General features: G+C 41.1%; 1 protein-coding gene and 4 non-coding genes across 6 annotated transcripts; all 5 read right to left on the bottom strand.

The window, feature by feature from the left end:
• Positions 1-21: 21 nt before the first annotated feature.
• On the bottom strand, positions 22-17,430 carry LOC125301875 (elastase-1-like). Of its 2 annotated transcripts, XM_048254698.1 has the most exons (10): positions 17,112-17,430; positions 16,317-16,526; positions 15,938-16,051; positions 3,039-3,136; positions 2,621-2,721; positions 2,065-2,190; positions 1,564-1,700; positions 1,103-1,245; positions 700-849; positions 22-145 (listed from the first exon to the last, which is right to left on the bottom strand). In XM_048254698.1, the coding sequence occupies exons 1-10, from the start codon at positions 17,194-17,196 to the stop codon at positions 134-136; spliced, it is 1,176 nt and encodes a 391-aa protein (XP_048110655.1). In that variant the 5' UTR covers positions 17,197-17,430; the 3' UTR covers positions 22-133. The 2 variants fall into 2 exon arrangements, with proteins under 2 accessions (XP_048110655.1, XP_048110656.1); XM_048254699.1 differs by lacking the exons at positions 15,938-16,051; positions 16,317-16,526; positions 17,112-17,430 and adding an exon at positions 3,443-4,018.
• A 2,137-nt stretch (positions 17,431-19,567) lies between these two features.
• On the bottom strand, positions 19,568-19,650 carry trnal-uag. The gene has a single exon. It is a non-coding gene; the product is annotated as a tRNA-Leu (tRNA).
• Positions 19,651-20,105: 455 nt separating this feature from the next.
• Positions 20,106-20,188, bottom strand: trnal-uaa. Its single transcript has one exon. It is a non-coding gene; the product is annotated as a tRNA-Leu (tRNA).
• Positions 20,189-20,838: 650 nt separating this feature from the next.
• Positions 20,839-20,921, bottom strand: trnal-uaa. The gene has a single exon. It is a non-coding gene; the product is annotated as a tRNA-Leu (tRNA).
• A 664-nt stretch (positions 20,922-21,585) lies between these two features.
• trnal-uaa lies at positions 21,586-21,669 on the bottom strand. The gene has a single exon. It is a non-coding gene; the product is annotated as a tRNA-Leu (tRNA).
• Positions 21,670-24,225: the final 2,556 nt, after the last annotated feature.

Genomic DNA, 24,225 nt, shown 5'->3' on the forward strand with positions numbered 1-24,225 from the left:
AATAGGACCACAGACAAATGATTTGTTTGTTTATAAGTAAACTTTATTGTCTGGATGGAGTGGTGACAGAGCTGACCGTGATGATTGAAGCCTTGCCATTCTGTCACGTTCTGCTCAGATATCCCTCAGGATCTTAACCCATGATCTGGAGAGAACAGAGGGAGAGTATCAGAAGGTATTTCGAGTGTTGATTTGTCTGTATTCAGATTAGTAATCTGTAGTCAGATTTCAGTACAGTGGCTCAGGAAAGGATTTAACCCTGAATCCGCACCAAGACTAGATGGATTTTAGAATGATCTGATGTATTATGTTGATGTGTGTTTTTGTCTGGATTTGCGTCTGTGTTTATATAGTCTGTGTATGTGTGTGTTACAAGGTCTGTTTGTTCGCCGCTCACGGGCCTTGAACCCGCCACCTTGACACACACACACGGCATTGGAAGATGAACACTCTAACCACTGAGCTAAAAGCCCAGGCTTCCAACTCAGCGGTTAGAAGCGTTCTTAAGGTTAGGGCTGTGAGGATTTACACGGGCAACTAGCATGCTAGCTCAATCTGGCCCTGTTACATGTGCGTGTGTATGTGTTGTGTCTGCACAACATGCATGTAGGATTGTGTATGCATACTGTATGTATAATGTGAGTGTGAATGTTATGTGTATGTTCAAAACATTTTGTCTGCGTGTGTAAGAGCTCTTACGTTCTCCATCCAGCCGATATAGGCGGACACGCGAGTAAAGACGGTGGGCTTGCGGCTCTCATTGCAGGCTCTGGCTGAGACAAAGCTGGTCACTCCGTGGACGTAGTACCTGCCGCTCAGCTGACAGTTCAGAGGGCCACCGGAGTCTCCCTGAGAGCAAAAACACACACACACAATATATAAAACATTACAAAATATGACAGCCAATACAAAATGAACAATCCAAAGGCAACTAACTATTAATTAAAATGCACTTTGATGAAGACCAGTGTTGACAAGTAAAAACATATAAAAAGAATAAAAATGAAAATAAAGAACAAAATAACAGTCACAAAAAAGAAACTGCAGACGCCTGTTCACATGTGTGGATTGAGGTGAAATGTATAGGGAAGAGCGCCCTCACCTGGCAGCCAGAGTCTTTTCCGCCTCCAGCACACACCATGGTGTTCCTCACGCTGTTACCCCACCAGCCGCTGCTGGAGCAGGTATTATGGTCAACCACGGGCAGGTAGGCCTGCTTCAGCTGGGCAGAGAGGTTACCACCAGCTACATCAGACAGAGTGAGAGAGAGAGAGCATGGATATTGAGATTACAGATGTAATACTATGTAAAAGTTGGTTAGTCTTTTGTGTTTATCATTCAGCATCGTATCAGCTCTAACCTGTACGAATGGACCTTGATGATGTTTACTGTATTTGTATGCATATGTTGTTTTCTTTACTGTAAGTGCAATGTTCAAATCACACAAAAAAAATATTTTCACAGTGAGCACCTCCTCTGGACGGAATGCATACTGGGTCACTTTAGTCTATTCTAAATGCTTCATCTAAATGAACCGGAGTAAGAGAGTGAATGTGAGCTCACTGGTGGTGCGTCCCCATCCAGAGATGTAGCACGGGTGGTTGTGGTTCAGAACCTGGCCAGAGGGGGGCAGGTTGGCCAGCTGCACATAGTTGTTCAGAGTGACCTCATTAGAGAGACGCAGCAGGGCAATGTCATATCTGGTAAAGCCCACACACACACATACACACACAATTTAAATTCTTTATGACATGAAGCAAGAAGGCAACACTTGTAGAACAATTCTGGAAAGGGAAAGGTTTTCTCACTGACATAGAAATAGTAAATAATAATCCATCAAAATAAATCGATGGGACTCAAGAATATAAGAAATTTTCTTGCAAATACACACATACACAGAGACATACACACATACAAAACACAATTCACTGCAGAAGTAACTCTAACCTACTGTATTTTTGTTAATAGTGATGACTAAACGAATGCCATATGGGACAATTATGATCTTGAGTTAATGTGGCCCAATCATTGCTTTTGTCGTAGGTGTAAAACGTGTGGACTGACCCGTTGGAGATCTGGTTGCGGTTCCAGTTGGGGTGGATGTACACACGGCTGACAGAGACGTACTGCTCACGGCCCTCGTTGCTGTTGAGGTTGTGTTCTCCCACGACAACACGCCAGGTTCTCTGACTGCACAAGGGTGTGCGAAAAGCAACAGTGAGTACAACAACAACTACAACAAGAAAAGGAAAAATCATGCCTTCTGTCTCCCTCAAAAAATACACACACACACACACACAGACACACACACTCTCACACATGCATATCCATAAACTCTCTCTTTCACACACACACACACACACACACAGACACACACACACACACATGCATATCCATAAACTCTCTCTTTCACACACACACACACACACACACACACACACACACACACACACACTCTCACACATGCATATCCATAAACTCTCTCTTTCACACACACACACACACACACACACACACAGACACACACACTCTCACACATGCATATCCATAAACTCTCTCTTTCACACACACACACACACACACACACACACACACACACACGCACGCAGAGTTGCTGTACCTGTCCACACAGTGGGCAGCAGTCATCACCCATCCCCTCCTGATCAGGGAGCCTCCACAGGTGTGGTGGTAGTTGCTGCCAGACTGGAACTGTAGAGAGATCTGTGGGGCAGATGGGACACATGAGGGCAACAGAATGTGGGTTATACAGACCGGAGTGCAGTGTGCTGGAGCCTTAGGCAAGATTTAGACTGGAAGAGTCTAGAATCAATTTAGTGTTGGAGCCATGAAACGTTGAAACAGTGAAATTCAGTGAAATAACTGCTGTGATCAAAGCTCATCTCAGCAAAGAGGCTATAGCGACCCTGCCTGCAAATGGTGTTGCGAGTGCACAGAACCCCACTTTCCCACCCAGAGGGAGATGTGGATAGAGGGTCCTTTAGGAGAAGACTGGGCTGGTGGAGGTGTGAGAATGTTACCTGCCAGGGCCAGGAGTTGGGGCGAGCCACCTCACCTCCCACAACCCTCTCCAGGGAATCCTCCAGGTACCGAGGCTGGGGCTCCTCCTCAGCCAGCACTGGAGAAAGAGGGACGGGGGAGAGAGAAAGAGACGGACCGAGGAAGAAAGGAGGGAGGAGAGAGAAATGAGAGGGTGGGGTAGGGGATTGAGAGAGAAACATGACATGATTTGATTAAATCACAAACCAAAGACCCAACTGCTAACCGCCAGTGGAGGGAATTTTGAGAAGCTTGACCCAGCAACATCAACAGAGTATAATACAAAAGGCATATAACGTCTACAATACATGAGGTATAACTTTTAAGGGTATGCAACAATTTCAAGATAAATCATGTTGAGAGCCCGGGTCAGCCTCTGTCTTACCGAGCACAGAGAGTGCAGCAAGAAGCACGAACTTCAGCATGTTTGCAGCCTGGTGAGACTAAGCTGGGGACACTGGGATTGGCTCCTATGTATATATACGCTGTCTGTACAGTGTGCCTATATGCTGGGAATGTCCTTCTGATACACAGATGTGCTACCAGCTATCGTATGCCAAACAATCACCTCTCCAACCCACTTACCATACGAACAGTGTTGCGTAATGTTTAAGAAGTTTAAGTTAGTAAGCAGAATTTAGAGGAAAGCATGCATACTCAGGAAAAGTGTGACAACACATACTGTATTTATAAATTGGGGGGTGGACAACTGTGGTGCAAGCGGTGCAACAATTTCCCCTATCTAACCCCATCTCTCTGTCCCGCTCAGAAAATATTCTAAAAAAAACTATTTAAAAAGTCTATTGATCAGAGAGGCAAGTTTGTCGTTGACGTTGCTACTGGTGTCACTGGATTTGAAATGGGATTTGAATCTCCATTCCAGGCCCCATAATCATGCTGTATTTCACATCACTGGCAGATTCAAATAGATGAGGTCTATTCAGCCGAATGTCATTTAAACTACAACTATTTTATGTGTAAATTATTTTATGTATATTTTTTAGTCTTTTTTAGCGTCTCTATGGACATCTCAGGTTTGTTCCAAACAATGTCTCATTGTATTCTGTGTACAGTTATTGTATTCTGTGTACAATTACAATAAAGTATCTATCTATCTATCTATCTATCACCTGATTACTCTTAAAAGATCGGAGAAGATTTTTAACACACCTGTCACCTGTATTAACATCACCTATCACATATACACAATAAATGATCAGTACCAAACCATGTTTGTTTATTATTTGCATGAAATCACATCTTGTAACTGTTATTATCTATTCCATAGATTATATAATGTTATTGAACACCTAGGAGAGAATTGAGGAGAAAATGTGGTTGTGACGTTTAACACACTTCCCATTCAAACAAATGGTAATGTATGGTAAGTTTACAGTTGAATCCTTGGGGCCTATCCAGGTCTGTTCTGTGATTTAGACGTTCTGAAATGTCACCTTTTTATTCTAGCTGTATGTATTCATTTATCTATATTCAAAAGCTGATCTCTTTCTAAAACTCTAGTTCTGCTTGCATACTCATGGCTGAGTGAGTGGGCACTGGGCAGATAAGATAAAAAATATCAGTTGATTCAGTGTGATCCTGATAAAATCAGGTCTCGCTTGGATATCCTCTTTCACGCACAGATGCATCAGTACACAGAGGGACAACAGGCTTTCAAGGACAATGTGTCTTTGTGGAATATCTGATGGGATGACATTTGTATGAAATGCATGCCTGTACATTATTCATTACAGTGAATTTCCCGGGACACGAATTGTCCCGGTTTTTGGTGAAAATTACCTTCTGATTATAATTTCTGCTAGTTTCAAACGGTTTTGTTCTTGGTTGTGTTTATCGTACATCCATTCCCGTGTAGCCTACGTACACAGACATAAAAGGCATGCTTTTTGGTGATTGGCAGCAAAAATAGAGTTTACATAGCAACTGCCGCGCAACCACAGGCCCAGACCCCACTTTGTAGTTACACCTGTCCTAGTTGCTCTGTAGGCTAATATAGCTTGCAGCAGCAGGGAAAGGAGTCCAAAGCGAGTGCGTGTGTCTGCGTCAACGAGTGCATCAGGGCAAATATATAGGTAAGAAACTATAGGAAATGTTTCAACATTGTATTCACCACGCGCATCACGCACAAGGGCACCAAGGGACTGAGGGGGTACCAAAATGTAGCCAATAAATAGCTTTACTGCTAACTGCTTTTCTCTCTTCAAGAATGTTTACGATGTCAAAATGCACCAAATTCGTGTTACATGTATGTATGTATGCTGCATGTAAACACACACTTGTCACGCTACATTTATATGTGTATGTATGTAATGTGTGTGTGTGTGTATATATATATATATATATATATATATATATATATATATATATATATATATATATATACACACATACATATATATATATATATATATATATATATATATATATATATATATATATATATATATATATATATATATATACAGAGAGAGAGGGGCAATATATATATATATATATATATATATACACACACATACATATATATATATATATATATATATATGAGAGAGAGAGGGCAATACAGAAGAGTTTTTGCTGTATGTAAACACAATTGTCACGCTACATTTATATAAATGCACAAATAGGCTGACACCAGACATAATTTCACTGCATTTCTTACTTCCAGTAACTATATGCATGTGACAATAAACTTCCTTGTATCCTTGTATCCTTGTAACAGCTGTGCTGCTACAACCTTGTTACTCTTTGATACAGTGGAATAAACCTATTAAGTGTACTTACATGTACATATGACATGTATGTTGTGTCTTCGATGTCTTGGAACAGGTCTACTAATTCACTACATCAACTGTGTTGGTACACACTTATTGCTCTTTGATACAGTGGCATAAGTACTAAGTACTTGGGCAATTCCATGGAAAATTACGTTTTTTCTAACATCCATAACGCCAATAAAATGTGATGGTATGGTATGATGTGAATGATTACATGAAATTTGAGCATTTGCTATTTTTGGCTGAAGAATGTACATGAGAAAAAATGCACAAAAAATGAATAGTAACATTCACATCATACAAATGCCAAGGCATTTCACTGACGTTATGGATGTGACAAAAAGTCGATTTTCTGTGGAATTGCCCACTTACAATTACATATTACATTACATGTTGTGTCATTGGTATCTTGGAACATACCAATGACACAACTGCCATGTCTGCCATTACCCTACATACTGTAGTACATGTATCAACTGACGGTGTTATTTATTACGCTTTTGATACAGTGGAATAAACCCATTAAAATAAAGTGTACCAGTTAAGTACTTACATGTACATATTATATACATCCTGTCAATGATGTCATACATCCTGTAATTGATGTGTTGAAACGTGTCTGCTGTTACACCACACAGTACATGTGAACTTGTAGACCTGTTTCAAGACATCGAAAGACACAACATACACGTCATATGTACATGTAAGTAATTAACTGGTACACTTAATAGGTTTATTCCACTGTATCAAAGAGTAACAAGGTTGTAGCAGCACAGCTGTTACATGTACACTGAAGACAATGAGGCCTTTCATGACCAGATTTACCCCATCCAGCAGGTCTCAGGTCAGCTCTTTGCCTCTGATGAAAATTTAGGCAAATTGGCAAAGTTTTGTAAAAGCACTCAGTATTACAATGTAACAACTATATGTAGGTACCCACAAATACATAATGCAAGTACAATGATAGTACCTGATAGTACATGTTGTTACACAGGTTGTACCACTGTACCTAATTAGGTAGGTACTGTACACTGTAACAGCGACACATTAAAATAAAGTGTTGCCGATGAATTTCCCCAGTAGTGGACAATAAAGACTTCACATGTAGCCTACTAGAAGTGATGTTTCAGCTAGAAGTGATGGTTCATAAATTAACCCTCCAACTTTGCTGATGCACAGAACAGGTGTGCTGAGCTTTGTTTTTGGCTCTTCAAAGTGTTGTAAGTAAGGTGGTGTAAGTAGCCTATAGGCAGGTGGTGAGACAGGTCAAGAAATATGGTGCAGTGAAACACTATACAGTTGATTTTCAGAAGGTGGTTTAGAGTAGTATAAATGAAATATAAATATGTGCACTGTATTACCTTATAAGAGCAGAATAAATATGGCTATGAATAACAATGTCAGTTGATATTATTTTAAATGTTGGTGACACTACATTAATAAGGAAAATACCAATAATAAACAATAATGTGAATGCAATATCAATGGGCAATAAATGCAAATCAACAAATACTATAACAATGACTCAGAACAGCCTGGTGATAGACACAGTGCATGGTGAACAAATATGTCTTTACACCCCTGTTGACAGGTGCATGCAAAAACACAGAAAGCAGACAAGGATTTTGTTTTTATAACACATGTAATAAGCAATGAACATTTGAAGATGTATTGTTTTGTTCTTCTAACATCAATAGTAGTTGTTCAGAGGTTGTAACATAATGATAAATACATGCTGCCTGTCACATTATGAATATATACCCTGTCTTGTCTTGCACATCAGAAGCAGCAGCACTATGCTATTACATCGTTCACCGTAGGGACTAGTATGAGGGAGACTGAGCTGCCAATCTCTCTTAACAGGTCTCTTGCATCATATCTACAAATATCTGTTCTGCTCTGCACAAACATAAGCAGGGTCTGATTTAGCGTGGCAGAGTGCTGATTGACAATAACATGGTTCCCTGCAGTGTTTGGTGGATTCCCATTGATGTTTGTGCATTCTGTTTGACTGTACATTTTATGTGTGGCATCTCATTCCTCAGTTGTCTAACATGTTTTCTGACGGCCACTGATTGCATTAGCAGCTGAAAGACCAACTTGTAACAAGGTCCCAATTGTGGATACACCCATTAACAGTCCTTGCGACCAATGACATCTGGATCAACTACAAACTTTTGATTGATTTTCAACAATGAACAATTAGTACAGTGTAATATGTTCAGCTCTCTCCCCCATCTTAATAAGTCAACATTATATGATATGACCCTATTTTTACATTATAGCCTACATATGTTATAGCCTAACCCTTATCTATAGGTGACTGATGAGATTCATGTTAGCATATATTCATTGGCGCCACAATTAATATTGGAGCTATTTCACTGTTGCAGACCCAGACGTGCTTGGTAGTGAGAGAAAGTAGAATAGAACATTATGTCCAATATTCCAATCAGGGCTTGAAAACGAAATTATTTTTCAAACGTTCCGTTCCGAACGGTTCAGGTAGGCCTATGTTTAACGTTTTCGTTCTTGCATGCGTTCCGCCACCAACATATCGGTCCTGAACCGTTCGAACGAAAATATCGCTCGCTCTTAAAGTTCCGCAGTGTTTGGCGGGCCTATCAAGTCTATTTTTGTGGACTTTACCTGAGAATAGACGTAGGCTACTCATTATTTCCCCTTGATTTAGCCTATACCGTAGATATGCCCAAAAATAATAAATCACAGGCGGCATCCAAAAACATTCAGATGGGCTATCCATCCCATAGCCTACAGACTTACTGTAGGCCTAACCTGTGCCTATAAATCATTTCTTATCAAAAATGTTTCTGGATACGTGCTAAACTCCTTACCTGGTTGTAGCCTAAGTTTTATCCATATGGAGATCTTCAAAGGCTTGCGCTATAATTCCAACCCTGTTTATAAACGAACCTGTCTGTTGCTGACAAGGCCTATCTCAAATTTCCCGTTTAACTCTTCTACATAGAATAGGCTATAATTGCGCAAACATTTCAAATCTCGACTTTAAAACGACAAGGCGTGGACAGGCAAAATAGGCTATTACGCATAGGCTACAAACAATTACCAAATCAGTTTCAGTAGCCTACGCTACGAGCTGGCCTAAGATCCGAAGTGGCAGACGGATAGGTTACATTACAACAGCAAGACAAAATATACACATTTGGACCAAAGGTCCATTTATTCGTTTTTTTCTTTTTTTTCAAACTGCAGAAATCAAATTATTAGGCTGTTATATAGAGAAATCTAAAAAAACGTTATTAACCGGTTTTGTGGATTTCAGAATAACGTTTCTGTTCCGGAACAGTTGAAGACCATTTTGTTTTCGTTTCCGTTTCCGCTCCTCGTAAAATTCCGTAAAATTCCGTTCGTTTTCGGTTTTCGTTTTCGTTCCTTGAACCGGTTCGGAGCCCTGATTCCAATATGTGGTTTAATGTTCTGCATTTCTCATTAGTGGGTCACTTTGATACTAAAAGTATGATTCTATGTAATGGCTGTATGATATCTGTACTGTCCCTGTGTATATCTGTGTGTGACTGTGTTTAGAGATAAGCAGGAATATTATGACTTTGCAGTGTTTCACTGTTCTGCATGGCTGCGTCAGTAGCTATCTGTCTCGATTGCCAGGCTGCCACTAATCAGGGTCTGATTCAGTGTAGTCCACGTGAGATGGGATGACCAACGCCATCTCCCGTTAGCCTGGAAGGATACTTAAACCCTAACTATTTCCTTGTCTAGTTAGAGCAGCTGATGGATCTATAGGTGAAGTCATGCTGTCTCTCCCTTGATGCGCATCATAATGTAAATAAACTCTATTCCTGATTTTTCATACTAATGGTCTGACTGGGTCTCTATTAAATCTATGGTATCAAAATTACCATCAGTAGCCTAGGCTACGTAGTCATAGGCCAACATGAGACTTAAGCCCCCATGTCGTCATGACTTAGGTTAGCCTATGTTCTTACTGTTGTTATTATCTGTAGGACATATTGTCTGTGGAACACAATTGTAGGCTAGGCCTATATTTGATTTTCAGTAAGCTTATATATCAATGATAAAGCTTCTTTGATTTTTTGGTGTAATTATTTAGTTTTTCTATGTAGGCTATTTCTTTAATGTTACATTATTATTTTGTTAATACATGGAATAAATCACCACAAACACACGCGACAGTAGCCTATTGGCTTCTTCTGTAGCCTACCCGGCTTGCACAGCGTGGCTAATAACGCCCCTAAAACAAGTGTAACTGTCGGCTCCTCGAGGCTTATTACTTAAACGACGTTACAGCAGCTATTAGGCCCGAGGTGCAGTGAAGTGGCGTCATCTGGTGGTCATACAATTCACCCGCTATTAGACCCGAAGTTCTCTAATAACAGAGTGAGGTATCTCACTATGGGAAACGCCCTCTGGCGTGACCGACCACGGAAGCACCAATTACACCAGGTCTGTCGCAGACAGACCAATCACAGCTGTGATACGGAGGGCCACCCTCCATATATATACTACAGTATCACCAGCTACTCGTCATTCATAGCATGCGCTCTTCCCCGTGCGTGAATGCAAGAAGGGAAGTGTGGTGAGATACCTCACTCTGTTATCAGAGAACCGGGGTTATGTAAATAACCTAACGTTCTCTTTCAAACATTCGCTCGGTATCTCACTATGGGAGATATAGCCAACTCCCGGATTGCATGCTCGAGTTCGCAACAGACGTGACATGCCAACTTATAACACATTGAACACTATTTGAGTTTGGTGTCCAGGTCAGACCAAACGGGCACCAACACTGCGGACTGCGTGAGCCAGTGAGGGCGCAGTAACATCCAGTCTAAAATCTCATAAACGTATGGGGATTTTCCCAGCAAGCTGCGGCGCAAATATCACAGACTGATATTCCTCTGAACAGCGCCCAGGATGTAGAAATACCCCTTGTAGAATGCGCTCTGAGGCGCACCGGGAGTGGCACGCCCCTCGCCTCGTAAGCCAAACCAATAGCCTCCACCATCCAGTGAGACAAACGCTGGGATGAAATGGGGAGCCCCTGATGTGAAGTAGCCCATGACACGAACAGCTGATTACTTTTCCTAAGTATCTTTGTCCTGTCCACGTAAATGCGTAAGGCATGGACTGGGCACAGGCAATGGAGCCTCACCTCCTCTTCTGAAGAGAAGGGGGGCAGGTGAAACGTGTCCAGGTCAAAAGAATTACACCTATAAGATGATTCAACGACCTTTGGGACGAAAGCGGGGTTGGGCTGTAAAGCCACTTTTTTGAATGAAGGGCTAAATTGCAAGCAGGAGGGATGCACTGACAGGGCCCGTAATTCACTCACTCGCTTAGCTGAGACAAGCGCCAGTAAGAGGACAGTCTTGAGTGTAAGAAGCTTCAACTCGATTCCGTCCATCGGTTCAAAAGGCGGATGAGAGAGCGCCTCCAGGACCTCGGACAGGTCCCAGGACGGGAAAAGACGTTTTGTCGCTGGGCGTAATGGGGGGCCTTACCCTTGTCCAACATCGACTCATCCAACACGGGGCGTGTGCCAGAGGGAGGTGAAACACTTCGTGTGAATTTCCCCGCAGCAGAGGCTGAGGGCCTGGGCGAGGGCGAAATTTTAATGTGTTTAATAAATGTTGGTGGCGACCAGAGGTTATCTGGCGCCACCGGTCGCACTTTTCTCCTCTCCAGCGGAGCTCCGAGAGGGGCTGGGGAAAAGGTGTGTGTGGCCTGCTAGCCTGAGTCGGCAGGAGGACGGCATCTTCCTCGTCGTCCTCGTTCTCACAGAGAAGACGCATGAGCATCTCATCGTCTTCATCCTCCTCCTCACCACCCTGGCCTTCGTCCAATAGCTGGTTGTCGAACAACGGGGGCAGGGGAGAGTCAACATCCATGAAGTCGCCCCAGGAGCCGCCCTGTAAGGCGGGGGTGTCGGGCCTCGACTTGCTCGGTAAGGTAGTCGTGGGAACAGACGTCCGGGTCGGCTAAGGACTGCTGGGCTTGCTTCACCCCCATGCAAGCGATGCACATGGGGTGTGGGTCCTTTCCGGAAATCTTAAATCCACAATTGGAGGGGCAGGAGCGGGGTGCTGGGGAACCCGCGCGGGCCTCCGGAGGGTTAGTAGCAGAGCTAGTGCTAGCCGTAGCTCACGACATGTTATTATCAAAGTTCGCCTTGACGCGTTAACTTTCAGAAAGATGTTCGCTTGACGCGATAAAGAATTCGCTTGATGTGGAGTAAGCGCTTGACGCGATAGCTCGCCTTGACGCGTTAGCATAAGATTAACAGATTTAACTGTTGAAATCCCTGCATTCAGCGACAAGTAGTGATGTGCCCAATGAAGCGAGGCTTCGGAGCTTGTGTCGAGCAGAAAGGGGCGTGCCAGATGAAGCCCCGGTTCGAGGCTTGTGTCGTTTCCATAAAAATCATGTGACTGATGACAAACGAGGCCTCGGTTTGTAAGTGTGACGTATGAAGCTTTGTTTGGGACACACACCCACGTGACTGCTTCGGAGCCTGATTCAAAGGCTTTGAATTGCACGAACCAGGGCACCCGCTCTAGTGTCGGAATGAGTTGCGTTGTATTGCAAGAGTCAGGCGAAATTGGTGTTTCTATAGGGTAGCCCTGTTTTATATAGGATGCTTTCTCTGTTTGGGAATTTACGTTATTTTCTTTCCGGAAAATGTCCATAATCCATAATATCATGCACATAGAAATAAAGAAGAAATAGCCTAAAGCTTTGCAATTTAGAACAATGACATTAAAACGTGTCTGTGTTGCAATCTTGTCTCAACATCATTTAAAAGCAATACAGGCTAATAATTTCTATGTAGGCCTAGGCCTAACAATAATGGCTGACATAATATTTTCCTTTTATTGAAAGTTTGATTCATGAATCCTCAAAACATGTCAGGCCATATAGGGTTTGGTTTAATTAGGCGCCTGGTCGTTTCCTTTTCACTTTCGTCCATAGCGTGTTGAGGTTGATAATACTTCGTCCTGGTTCAGAAGCTAAGTAGTGTCTACTGTGGTCGTTAAGTAGATGGGAGACCGATTGGATCATTGACTGGGATAACACATGATTTCACGCCTCCACCGAAACACCAATCTTCACGTGATAACGAGTGACGGGATTATGTTGCCTAATCGTATTTTATTGTATTGAATTGAGACAAACAGAAATGCAAATTTCTTGCAACACTTTTAATGTAATGAATGAGAACATTTCGAAGCTTTGGCATTGTGTTGAACGTTGTAGGCATTATTTTCACTAGTCGATGGCTGCTATAATTTATGCAAACCACCAGATGTCGCTGTGTTTTCCTTGTCTTCCATGTTTCGAAGCTTCGGTACATTACTCGGCACATTAGGGAAATGTGCCGAGTAGCGCTCGAGGCTTCATTTACCCATCACTAGCGACAATCCTTGATGGAGTCTGCAGACGAAGAGCAGAGAGTTCGGTGCAAAGTAGTCTTCACGGGGAAGAGTGCGAGAATGACGAGTAGCTGGTGATACTGTAGTATATCTATGGAGGGTGGACCTCCGTATCACAGCTGTGATTGGTCTGTCTGCGACAGACGTGGTGTAATTGGTACTTCCGTGGTCGGTCACGCCAGAGTGCGTCTCCCATAGTGAGATACCGAGCAAATGTTTGAAAGAGAACCCTTTTATATGAAACTTATAACTGCTTGTAACAACTTAATATTATGCATAGTATTGTTAATATGGTGTTATCAATGCGGCACAAACAAAAAAGGCTAGAGTTTATGGATTAGCCAGGCTAATTTAGCCTTATATCTTATAAGAGTTGGTGAAAGGGTTTTATGAGAAAGCTTAAACTGAGCTTGACAGTGCACCATAGCCATACAGCACCAACATCATACAATTAGCAGCATTTCTTAATATTTCTAACTTTATATATATATATATATATTTTAATTTTTTTTATTTTATTTTATTTTATTTTTTGGGGGGGGGGGGGGGTGGCTTTCACTTCAACTTCACTTCAACTTCAGTTATTTGACATTTAAAGGCAGCCCGAAAAAACTAATAACTGTAGAAATTTAAATAATAAAGAAGAAAATAAAACACCTCCTCGGTAGCCTAAATGCATATGCCACTGTATTATTTGCTCATTTGCTCTCAAAAAATTCCCTAAAGTTTAGACCTACAAAATGAGGCAAACTACACATCACAAGAATTATCAACACAATGGAGCTCAATAAATTTTTCACTGCTTTCACTTCAACTTCAGTTATTTTACGATAGTATGGCTAACCTCTGGTTAGCTGGTTCACATGGTTGATTGACTTTGTCTAGCATAACATTCTCCATGGATATTATGCAGGATTAGAATTACGAACAAAATTGTGTCAGACTGTGCATTTTGGTTTACTAATTTAGCATTATGCAGTAACAATAACAATTATCATTTCAATTCTACCTCAAATCTGCTGACTGCAGATGTTTAGTAATGCAGACCCAAGCAGCAGCACAGGTATCATAGCCTTGAAAGACATAGGCCTACACTTTGAATTTGATCAGAGCAGCTCTGGTTCCCTCTTCACTGATGCTACAGTAAATATAGAAAATATATATAGCCTACCCGGACGATATTCTCTATGAAGATATAGATTGTCAGCCGAGGGAATTCGTTATCTTTGTCAGATGATCTAGGAAGACGTCTCATAGCAATGCCCGTACGTGGACATTCATGTATTCCATCGGTGATGCTGAACATCTGAGCAAGAATACTCTATGTCCGAAAATAAATCGACATATGCCTACAGTATGCTGAACATCTGAGCAAGAATAACCTAAAATAAATCGGACATAGCCTACAGTAGGCCTAATAAATTAAAATCACCATTTTAACAAACGTATTGAATTGAATGTCATATTACTGTACCCTGCACATAAAGGCTACACATTTCCACAGCACCAGAATCCGACCGAATGCCTCCCTCAACCCCCTCTATAATCGGCCTTCCACTATTATTTGCGATGGCCAACTCCTCTGCTACGGTAAAACACTCTGGTGCCTTTCCTCTACAGTAGTGTTCAAAGACACCTTTTTCTTGTTAGCTGTAAAACAGAGGCCAAGTGAAGGCTATAAGCTAGGCCTACATGTTTTCATAATTAAGAAATATTAATGCAAGCTACTATATAAACCTACTATTCTGAATAATGTTTTTGTTTTTCATTTTCACCTGCTGCCATGTGCGTTTGGCAATGGTGTTGCATCTGAAATGTTCACAGGATTAGGCATACAATAAATCAGTCAATGGGGGCTACTTACACATTCAATTATCCTTATTACTGTAATCTATATGCCCACTTCTGAATTGGGTTGCATCTGTAGGCCTTTCTAAGAACTCAAAATAGGCTATTTAATTATTTCAACTAATTTCAGACATTCCGCAAGCTACTAATCCTCCATAACATATATTTGAAGAACATGTGGGAATAAAACTTTACTTTTAGGCATTTAGGCTACCCGATCTGCAATACGTTGCCAACAGCCTTGCTTTGTTCACTGCGAGAAGTATTTGATTTTTTTGTAAAGTAGAGTGGGTTTTAATTCCTCATAACTTGTCATAATAATTGTGCATTCCTCATCCGTAAAATAAGGTGATCCCCCCCGAGCTAACAACAACAAAAAAATATTTTTTTTCAAACAGTCATTTTTTTATTGAGACATTTTAAATGTTATTTTTAAAGCAACAACAGGCAATTCTGCACAAACAAGCAGATGGCAAACAATGAGATGGCAAAATACTGCTTTACAGCATTGCCTCATGCAATTGAGATGTTCTGGACTGTTTTCATGTGATGTGAGATAAGAACTTGCATGTTTCCAATCGGACAATCCTGAACTTATTAAATGAATGTTCCTCTTGGAAAACAATTTGCAGCAGAAGCAAAAGAGGCTATTGTTCTCCATGGAAAATATCAGCCAACTTCTTGCCATCTTTTCACCACTAACTAATGTCTTTTTAAAATAGTGGTGGTGGCAACTTCTCCCATCACTTTCACTCCTTTGGAAAACAAAATCAGGAGGCAACTTACAGGGTCCTCTGCGAACCAGTTCAGTCCGAATCCTGTCCGTCAGAAGTGTAGGCCATTTAGCAGGGTCAGTTGACAGAGGCTCCTCAGCAGTGGGGCATTCAGCTCCAGGCATTTCTATCAGACAGCATATTGTCACATTACTCAAAGCACATAGCAGAAGAACATAACTCATAGCCCTACTAAGAAATTATCAAAAATCTTATGACTACATTAAATTACTTGTTCTTGTAGCCTAGGCATACCCCCTCCACACACACACACACACACACACACACACACACACACACACACACACACACACACACACACACACAAGGAGAGAGAGAGAGAGAGAGAGAGAGAGAGAGAGAGAGAGAGAGAGAGAGATGTAAAAACCCACCTGAAGGCTCATGCTGAAGAGAAGCAGACGTAGAGGGAGATGTTTGTGGAGACATGGATTGGTGCTCATCCTCAAGGACAGGGACCACCTCAGAAGAGGCCTGTGCAGCTGATGAGGTTGATGGCTCCTCCTCATCCTGTGAAACAGGGGTTGTGGGTGGCTCATCTTGAGCAGTGGCAGAGGATGCTCCAAAGTATTTTAGAAGTGCCCCTGAAATTGCAATTGAAATTGTCATTAAAAGACTTCAGGCTACAATTTAGCTCTTATACAAAACAAAACATCCATTGATAGCAAATTTCATAAACATGCCCTTAGGCCTACATGCTAAATGTCTGCTGTCATATTAAATTAGGGAGGAACAATTAGTTCTTTGGTTACTGCCTCGAATAGGCTACTATGCTTTGCACTCTTTTAGTTATGACTGAATGATTGTTGTGATTAAACTGCTGTCACGGATTTGTTGCAAATGCCAAGTGTTCGTCTTTGAAACTAGCCTACCTACCTTGTTACATGGAAATTGCGTTGTCTAAACAGTAACGTTAACCAAAATGATGGAAATAAATAATCAGAACTTTTGAGGTTTTGATCGTTTTGTTGCAAAGCATAATCCATCTCATGGTGAAATTAGTTGTTGTGTTTGTTAAAACCGAATTATTATTTTATAGGCTAAGCATAGGTATCATTGCAAGATGGCTAACAAACGTAAAAGTTATACTAGGCTAGGCCCTATCAATTAACATTGACGTTAGCCCTTCACTCATGACATGATACTGTTATTATTAGGACATTACATACCTTTATCCTTTGCTCGTTTCTCCTCTTCTACTTTTCTTTTTTTTCGGAACTGGGCACCTGATGGCTTTGACCGCTTTCTGTCCATCGAGTTTGACACTCGACAGTCGACAACAATCCACAAATTCCCATGATCCACTCGCGACCACAGTCAAGACCAAACCAATTCACCTGGGTGACCTCTTAATCGTTTTGTCACCTATTTTTATTAGCCATTTCACACAGTTAATTAAATGTGCAGGAATCATAGGTCTGCATTCATAACATTATGAGATGTGCGTTGTTTGGAAGAAAGTCAAGGTGTGACTGATTTTAGCCCACTAATAGACTATTTTAGGCTACTATACAGTGGATCCCCATTCATCCCCCCTTTCCCGTTTCATTAAGGAGACCCAGAGGTGAACTGTCCCCCGCAAACCCCTCCCTTCGCCCCTTCCTCTGCACAGTGCAGTGCAGTAGGCCTACCTTCTGAGCAACAGGGGCGCCAATTCCCTAATTCCTCACACAAGTGATGGATAATAGAAAATCGTTTTGCGACGTTTATTATTATTCTTCTTTTTTTTTTTTTTTTTTTTTTTTAAGCGCTCGTGCCGCCCCCTACAAGATGCCGCCCCGGGCGACCGTCCGGTTCGCCCGTACCTAAAACCGCCACTGTATGTGCTGTTAACCAGCAATCATAGACAGTAAAAGAAAGCAGCAAGTAGCCTTGGCTACAATTTCTGTAGTTGCTGCGTCCATTCATTGTTATTCTCTCTCCTGCTCAAACAAAAGTTGTGTGTGCATTAAGTTGATGATAACGTGTTTACAAACTCTACTTTACATAAAATAAATATTGTAAATAGCCTACTGTCATGCAGTTAATGGGATTCTGTGCAGAGTTGGAAAGTTAGTCTTGTTGAGTTGCCTGTTGGTAAGGTACAGCCGTAGCTTACACCTGCAGGAGCGGCTTGCTTGGGCGCCTGTGTTGCATAATGCACTTTGCTCCTCTCATCTATACGACGCAGTTCCCATTTCTCCAAATCATACATAATTACAAGGACAAATATTGCTACACGAGGGAAATCAGTGTGGTGTCCGATGTGAAAAAACAGGTATAAATCTAGCGAACACATTTCCACGAATCACGGATGTGTTGATGACATAAATTAGGGAATATTAGAGGACTTAATGAGACGTGATGTTGAACTACATGCCTATGCCATTTAACCCAAATGCCCCAGCAGCAGCACGGGAGAGGAGAGCTTATCTGACAGAAGATATGAATTGTCTATAGTGAGGTAATGTTAGATTACATTGCAAAAATATCACCATGCATTCATAACCTTGTGATTCAGTGAGAGTGATCCCAAAACATCGGAAAGTGAAATTTCTGTATTACATTTTGTCAAGAGAAAAAATCAATAGCCAGTCAACCAACTGACTATAGCTCTGTGAACCGTTCCTGTGGGGTGTACTAAGAATCTCGATTAGTGGGTTGGCGAGGTATGTTGCGCTCAAAGCCAGGCTATGCTGTGACACGAAAGTGGATCTGTTTTAGTGTAGCTATATCACCATGGTATACTATGCTGTCAACCAAACCTGGTCGGGAGGAGGTTATGTGCTAAGTTATAGCTCAAATCGTGTAATCTACCGCACACTGACCAATCAATTGTCTTAAAAACGACGTTATCTCATGTGTAGGATTTTGTCATATATCTTACAGGTGGAGCTCCGCCTCTACTAACATTTTGGATCTCGAATGCGCTTTAATAGTGCTGTGCGTGCAAATATCCCACTATGGATGTGCATACCATACAACAACTGATGACAATTGATTTATTTGATGTTATAGGTTAGACACAAAAAAAGGCCGCAGTGTAGATTAAGCTATAGCTCATGAATCGAAGTAATTGTTTTAAATAGAGGCGGTGTTGTCGCGTCTCCACGTTTCCGCGATTAATAACGTCATCCCAACACCGAGAACGTGCACAGATCTGAGCTGAAAGCCTAGTTTGACAAATATATCACATAACTGCTATCGTAGTATCACTTAACCTATACCCCTGAGTCAAGGTTTTGTCAAGCCTCGATATGTCTACATAGCCTAGATATGTCTAACATGCTTCGTAGTATACCCCACTGGCTGCGCCTGGAAAATCCGCCATCATAATAGCAATCCGCTATGGAACAAGCGTGCCTGTTGTTAAAGGAAATGTGAGATGACGCTCTGATTGGTTTATTGCACGTTACGCCCAAACCACACCCATGAATAATGTAGCTACTACAGACCACCCGATTTTAGATTTGCATCGGGTGCAACAGTCAATATCCCGCCGGTAAAATAGAAACAGCGCCCAAGATCCGCCCACAAAGCGATTTGCGCAAAGTCAATTGCGCTAAAGTGCAAGATAAAGCCCATGGTCTGTTAGTAGTTAATTCCATGATCAAGGTCGTGCAAACCACTCTACCATTAAGATGGTTACCAGGAGTGGGGTTCTAACCCACGAGGACATACGTCCATTGGATCCTAAGTCCAACGCCTTACCCACTCGGCCATCGTGGTGCTTGTACCTGTAAACACAAGTGATGAGATCATTATCATGTTATGTATAAATCATTTTGAACCATGTTTTTAATTGTCACTTGTAAACCCTTAGCGCATAAGAGGTTTTATTCCTAATAGATTTTGGCTTGAGATATTTTTTGTAATTGACCTTTACATTTTGTTAGAATTAATTTCCATTTTAGAGAAATTAGTTATTCATTTCTTGGCCTTAAATTTGACTTTTTTGGGGGAAATGTTGTAGCCTAAAGAACCATTTGTACAAAAAGGACATTTGATGACTGATATATGCGAGTTAATCCCTCTTGATGTAGAGGTTTTTCCACTAGTGTTTAATGCCGCCTTTAGTTTTAATATTTCCATTTATGAGTAATTATAATCCACAGAGAAGGAGTTGCATTTAATTCGTCAGGCTCATCACGGCAGTGTCACTCTTCAGCATTAAGATTACCAGTTACCAGGAGTGGGGTTCGAACCCACGAGGACATACGTCCACTGGATTTTAAGTCCAACGCCTTAACCACTCGGCCATTCTGGTGCGCAAACTTGAAAAATCAAGTGATGACATCATTGTCATGTACCTATAGCAACCATTTTAATCCACAGAGAAGCAGTTGCATTTAATTCGTCAGGCTCATCACGGCAGTGTCACTCTTCAGCATTAAGATAGTTAGCAGGAGTGGGGGTCGAACCCACAAGGACATACGTCCATTGGATCTTAAGTCCAACGCCTTAACACCCGGCCATCCTGGTGCTCAATCTTGAAAAATCAAGTGATGACATCATTGTCATGTACCTATAGCAACCATTTTAAGCCAAAGAAATCGTTTGTACAAAAGAGGACATTTGACTTATATATCCGAGTATGTCTCTCTTGATGGAGATGTCATTCTATCAAGAGGGCCTTTATGGATCCCGGGTACAACATGCAGCATGTGCAGTTAAGCAGCTTCTGTGTTGTTGTATCTTGCAGGACTGCATTGGATTTTTTGTTTGTGTACAAAAAATTATAATTCTGCTTGTGGTTTGGGCTGTGGCCGCACATGTTGTGCTTTGAAGGAGGATCTATAACATTGGCCACAATGAACCAGAGCCACAGATGTATGGCATGAAGAACATGAAAGTAATGGTGTGTTAGTTGCAATTCAATAATCAGGGATGTCCCAGCCTCTGCACCATTAAGATAGTTACCAGGAGTGGGGTTCGAACCCACGAGGACATACGTCCATTGGATCTTAAGTCCAACACCTTAACCACTCGGCCATCCTGGTGCTAAAACTTGAAAAATCAAGTGATGACATCATTGTCATGTACCTATAGCAACCATTTTAAGTCAAAGAAATCGTTTGTACAAAAGAGGACATTTGACTTATATATCTGAGTATGTCTCTCTTGATGGAGATGTCATTCTATCAAGAGGGCCTTTATCGATCATTGGATTTTTTGTTTGTGTAATAAAAAATTATAATTCTGCTTGTGGTTTAATAATGACATGTTGTGCTTTCTGAAGGAGGATCTATAACACACACAATGAACCAGAGCCACAGATGTATGGGTACGAAGAACATGAAAGCAATGGTGTTAGCTGCATCCAATAATCAGGGATGTCCCATTCTGCACCCATTAAGATAGTTACCAGGAGTGGGGTTCGAATCCACTTAGACATACGTCCATTGGATCTTAAGTCCAACACCTTTAACCACTGCCATCCTGAAAAGCAAACTTGAAAATCAAGATGACATCATTGTCATGTACCTATAGCAAATCCATTTTTAAGTCAAAGAAATCGCTTGTACAAAAAGAGGACATTTGACTTATATATCTGAGTATGTCTCTCTGATGGAGACAAGCACCGGCGAGGCCTTTATCGATAATGGTGTGTTAGTTGCAATTCAATAATCAGGGTTGTCCCAGCCTCTGCACCATTAAGATAGTTACCAGGAGTGGGGGTTCGAACCCACGAGGACATACGTCCATTGGATTTTAAGTCCAACGCCTTCACCACTCGGCCATCCTGGTGCTTGCACCTGTAAACACAAGTGATGAGATCATTATCATGTTATGTATAAACCATTTTGAACCATGTTTTTTATTGTCACTTGTAAACCCTTAGCTCATAAGACTTTTTATTCCTAATAGATTTTGGCTTGAGATATTTTTTGTAATTGACTTTTACATTTTGTTATAATTAATTTCCATTTTAGAGAAATTAGTTATTAATTTCTTGGCCTTAAATTTGACTTTTTTGGGGGAAATGTTATAGCCTAAAGAACCATTTGTACAAAAAGGACATTTGATGACTGTTTTATGTGAGTTAATCCCTCTTGATGTAGAGGTTTTTCCACTAATGTTTAATGCCGCCTTTAATTTTGATATTTCCATTTATGAGTAATTATAATCCACAGAGAAGCAGTTGCATTTAATTAGGTCAGGCTCATCATCGGCAGTGTCACTCTTCAGCATTAAGATAGTTACCAGGGTGGGGTTCGAACCCACGAGGACATACGCCCATTGGATCTTAAGTCCAGCACGCTTAACCAATCGGCCATCCTGGTGCTCAAACTTGAAAAATCAAGTGATGACATCATTGTCATGTAATTTATAGCAACCATTTTAAGTCAAAGAAATCGTTTGTACAAAAAGAGGACATTTGACTTATATATCTGAGTATGTCTCTCTTGATGGAGATGTCATTCTATCAAGAGGGCCTTATCGATCGGGTAGAACATGCACGGCGTGCGGTTAAAGCTTCTGTGTTGTTGTTTTTTTGTATTTTGCAGGACTGCATTGGAATTTTTGTGTGTACAAAAAAATTATAATTCTGCTTGTGGTTTGGGCTGTGGCAGCACATGTTGTGCTTTGAAGGAAGACCTATAACATTGGCGACAATGAACCAGAGCCACAGATGTATGGCATGATGAACATGAAAGTAATGGTGTGTTAGTTGCAATTCAATAATCAGGGTTGTCCCAGCCTCTGCACCATTAAGATAGGTACCAGGAGTGGGGTTCGAACCCACAAGGACATCGTCCAATGGATCTTAAGTCTAACGCCTTAACCACTTTCGGCCATCCTGGTGCAAAACTTGAAAAATCAAGTGATGACATCATTGTCATGTACCTATAGCAACCATTTTAAGTCAAAGAAATCGTTTGTACAAAAAGAGGACATTTGACTTATATATCTGAGTATGTCTCTCTTGATGGAGATGTCATTCTATCAAGAGGGCCTTTTATCGATCCCGGTAGAACATGCACGTACGTCGTTAAGAAGCTTCTGTGTTGTTGTTTTTGTATTTTTGTAGGGACTGCATTGGAATTTTGTGTGTGTACAAAAAAATTATAATTCTGCTTGTGGTTTGGGCTGTGGCAGCACATGTTGTGCTTTGAAGGAGGACCTATAACATTGGCGACAATGAACCAAGAGCCACAGATGTATGGCATGATGAACATGAAAGTAATGGTGTGTTAGTTGCAATTCAATAATCAGGGTTGTCCCAGCCTCTGCACCATTAAGATAGTTACCAGGAGGGGGTTCGAACCCGCGACATAATATCCATTGGATCTTAAGTCCAGCGCCTTAACCACTTTCGGCCATCCTGGTGCAAAACTTGAAAAAATCAAGTGATGACATCATTGTCATGTACCTATAGTAGCAACCATTTTAAGTCAATGAAATCGTTTGTACAAAAAGAGGACATTTGACTTATATATCTAATTATGTCTCTCTTGATGGAGATGTCATTCTATCAAGAGGGCCTTTATCGATAATGGTGTGTTAGTTGCAATTCAATAATCAGGGTTGTCCCAGCCTCTGCACCATTAAGATAGTTACCAGGAGTGAGGTTCGAACCCACGAGGACACCTCGTCCATTGGATCTTAAGTCAAACGCCTTCACCACTCGCCATCCTGGTGCTTGCACCTGTAAACACAAGTGATGAGATCATTATCATGTTATGTATAAACCATTTTTGAACCATGTTTTTATTGTCACTTGTAAACCCTTAGCTCATAAGACTTTTTATTCCTAATAGATTTTGGCTTGAGATAATTTTTGTAATTGATCTTTACATTTTGTTATAATTAATTTCCATTTTAGAGAAATTAGTTATTCATTTCTTGGCCTTAAATTTGACTTTTTGGGGATAATGTTGTAGCCTAAAGAACCATTTGTACAAAAGGACATTTGATGACTGTTATATGTGAGTTAATTACTCTTGATGTAGAGGTTTTTCCACTAGTGTTTAATGCCACCTTCAGTTTTAATATTTCCATTTATGAGTAATTATAATCCACAGAGAAGCAGTTGCATTTAATTAAGCCAGGCTCATCACTGCAGTGTCACTCTTCAGCATTAAGCTAGTTACCAGGAGTTGGGTTCGAACCCACGAGGACATATCGTCCATTGGATCTTAAGTCCAACACACCTTAACCACTGCCATCCTGGTTGCTAAAACTTGAAAAATCAAGTGATGACATCATTGTCATGTACCTATAGTAACCATTTTTAAGTCAAAGAAATCGTTTGTACAAAAAGAGGACATTTGACTTATATATCTGAGTATGTCTCTCTTG

The sequence above is a fragment of the Alosa alosa genome, chromosome 10, assembly GCF_017589495.1.
Source record: "Alosa alosa isolate M-15738 ecotype Scorff River chromosome 10, AALO_Geno_1.1, whole genome shotgun sequence".
Taxonomy (NCBI): Eukaryota; Metazoa; Chordata; class Actinopteri; order Clupeiformes; family Clupeidae; genus Alosa; species Alosa alosa.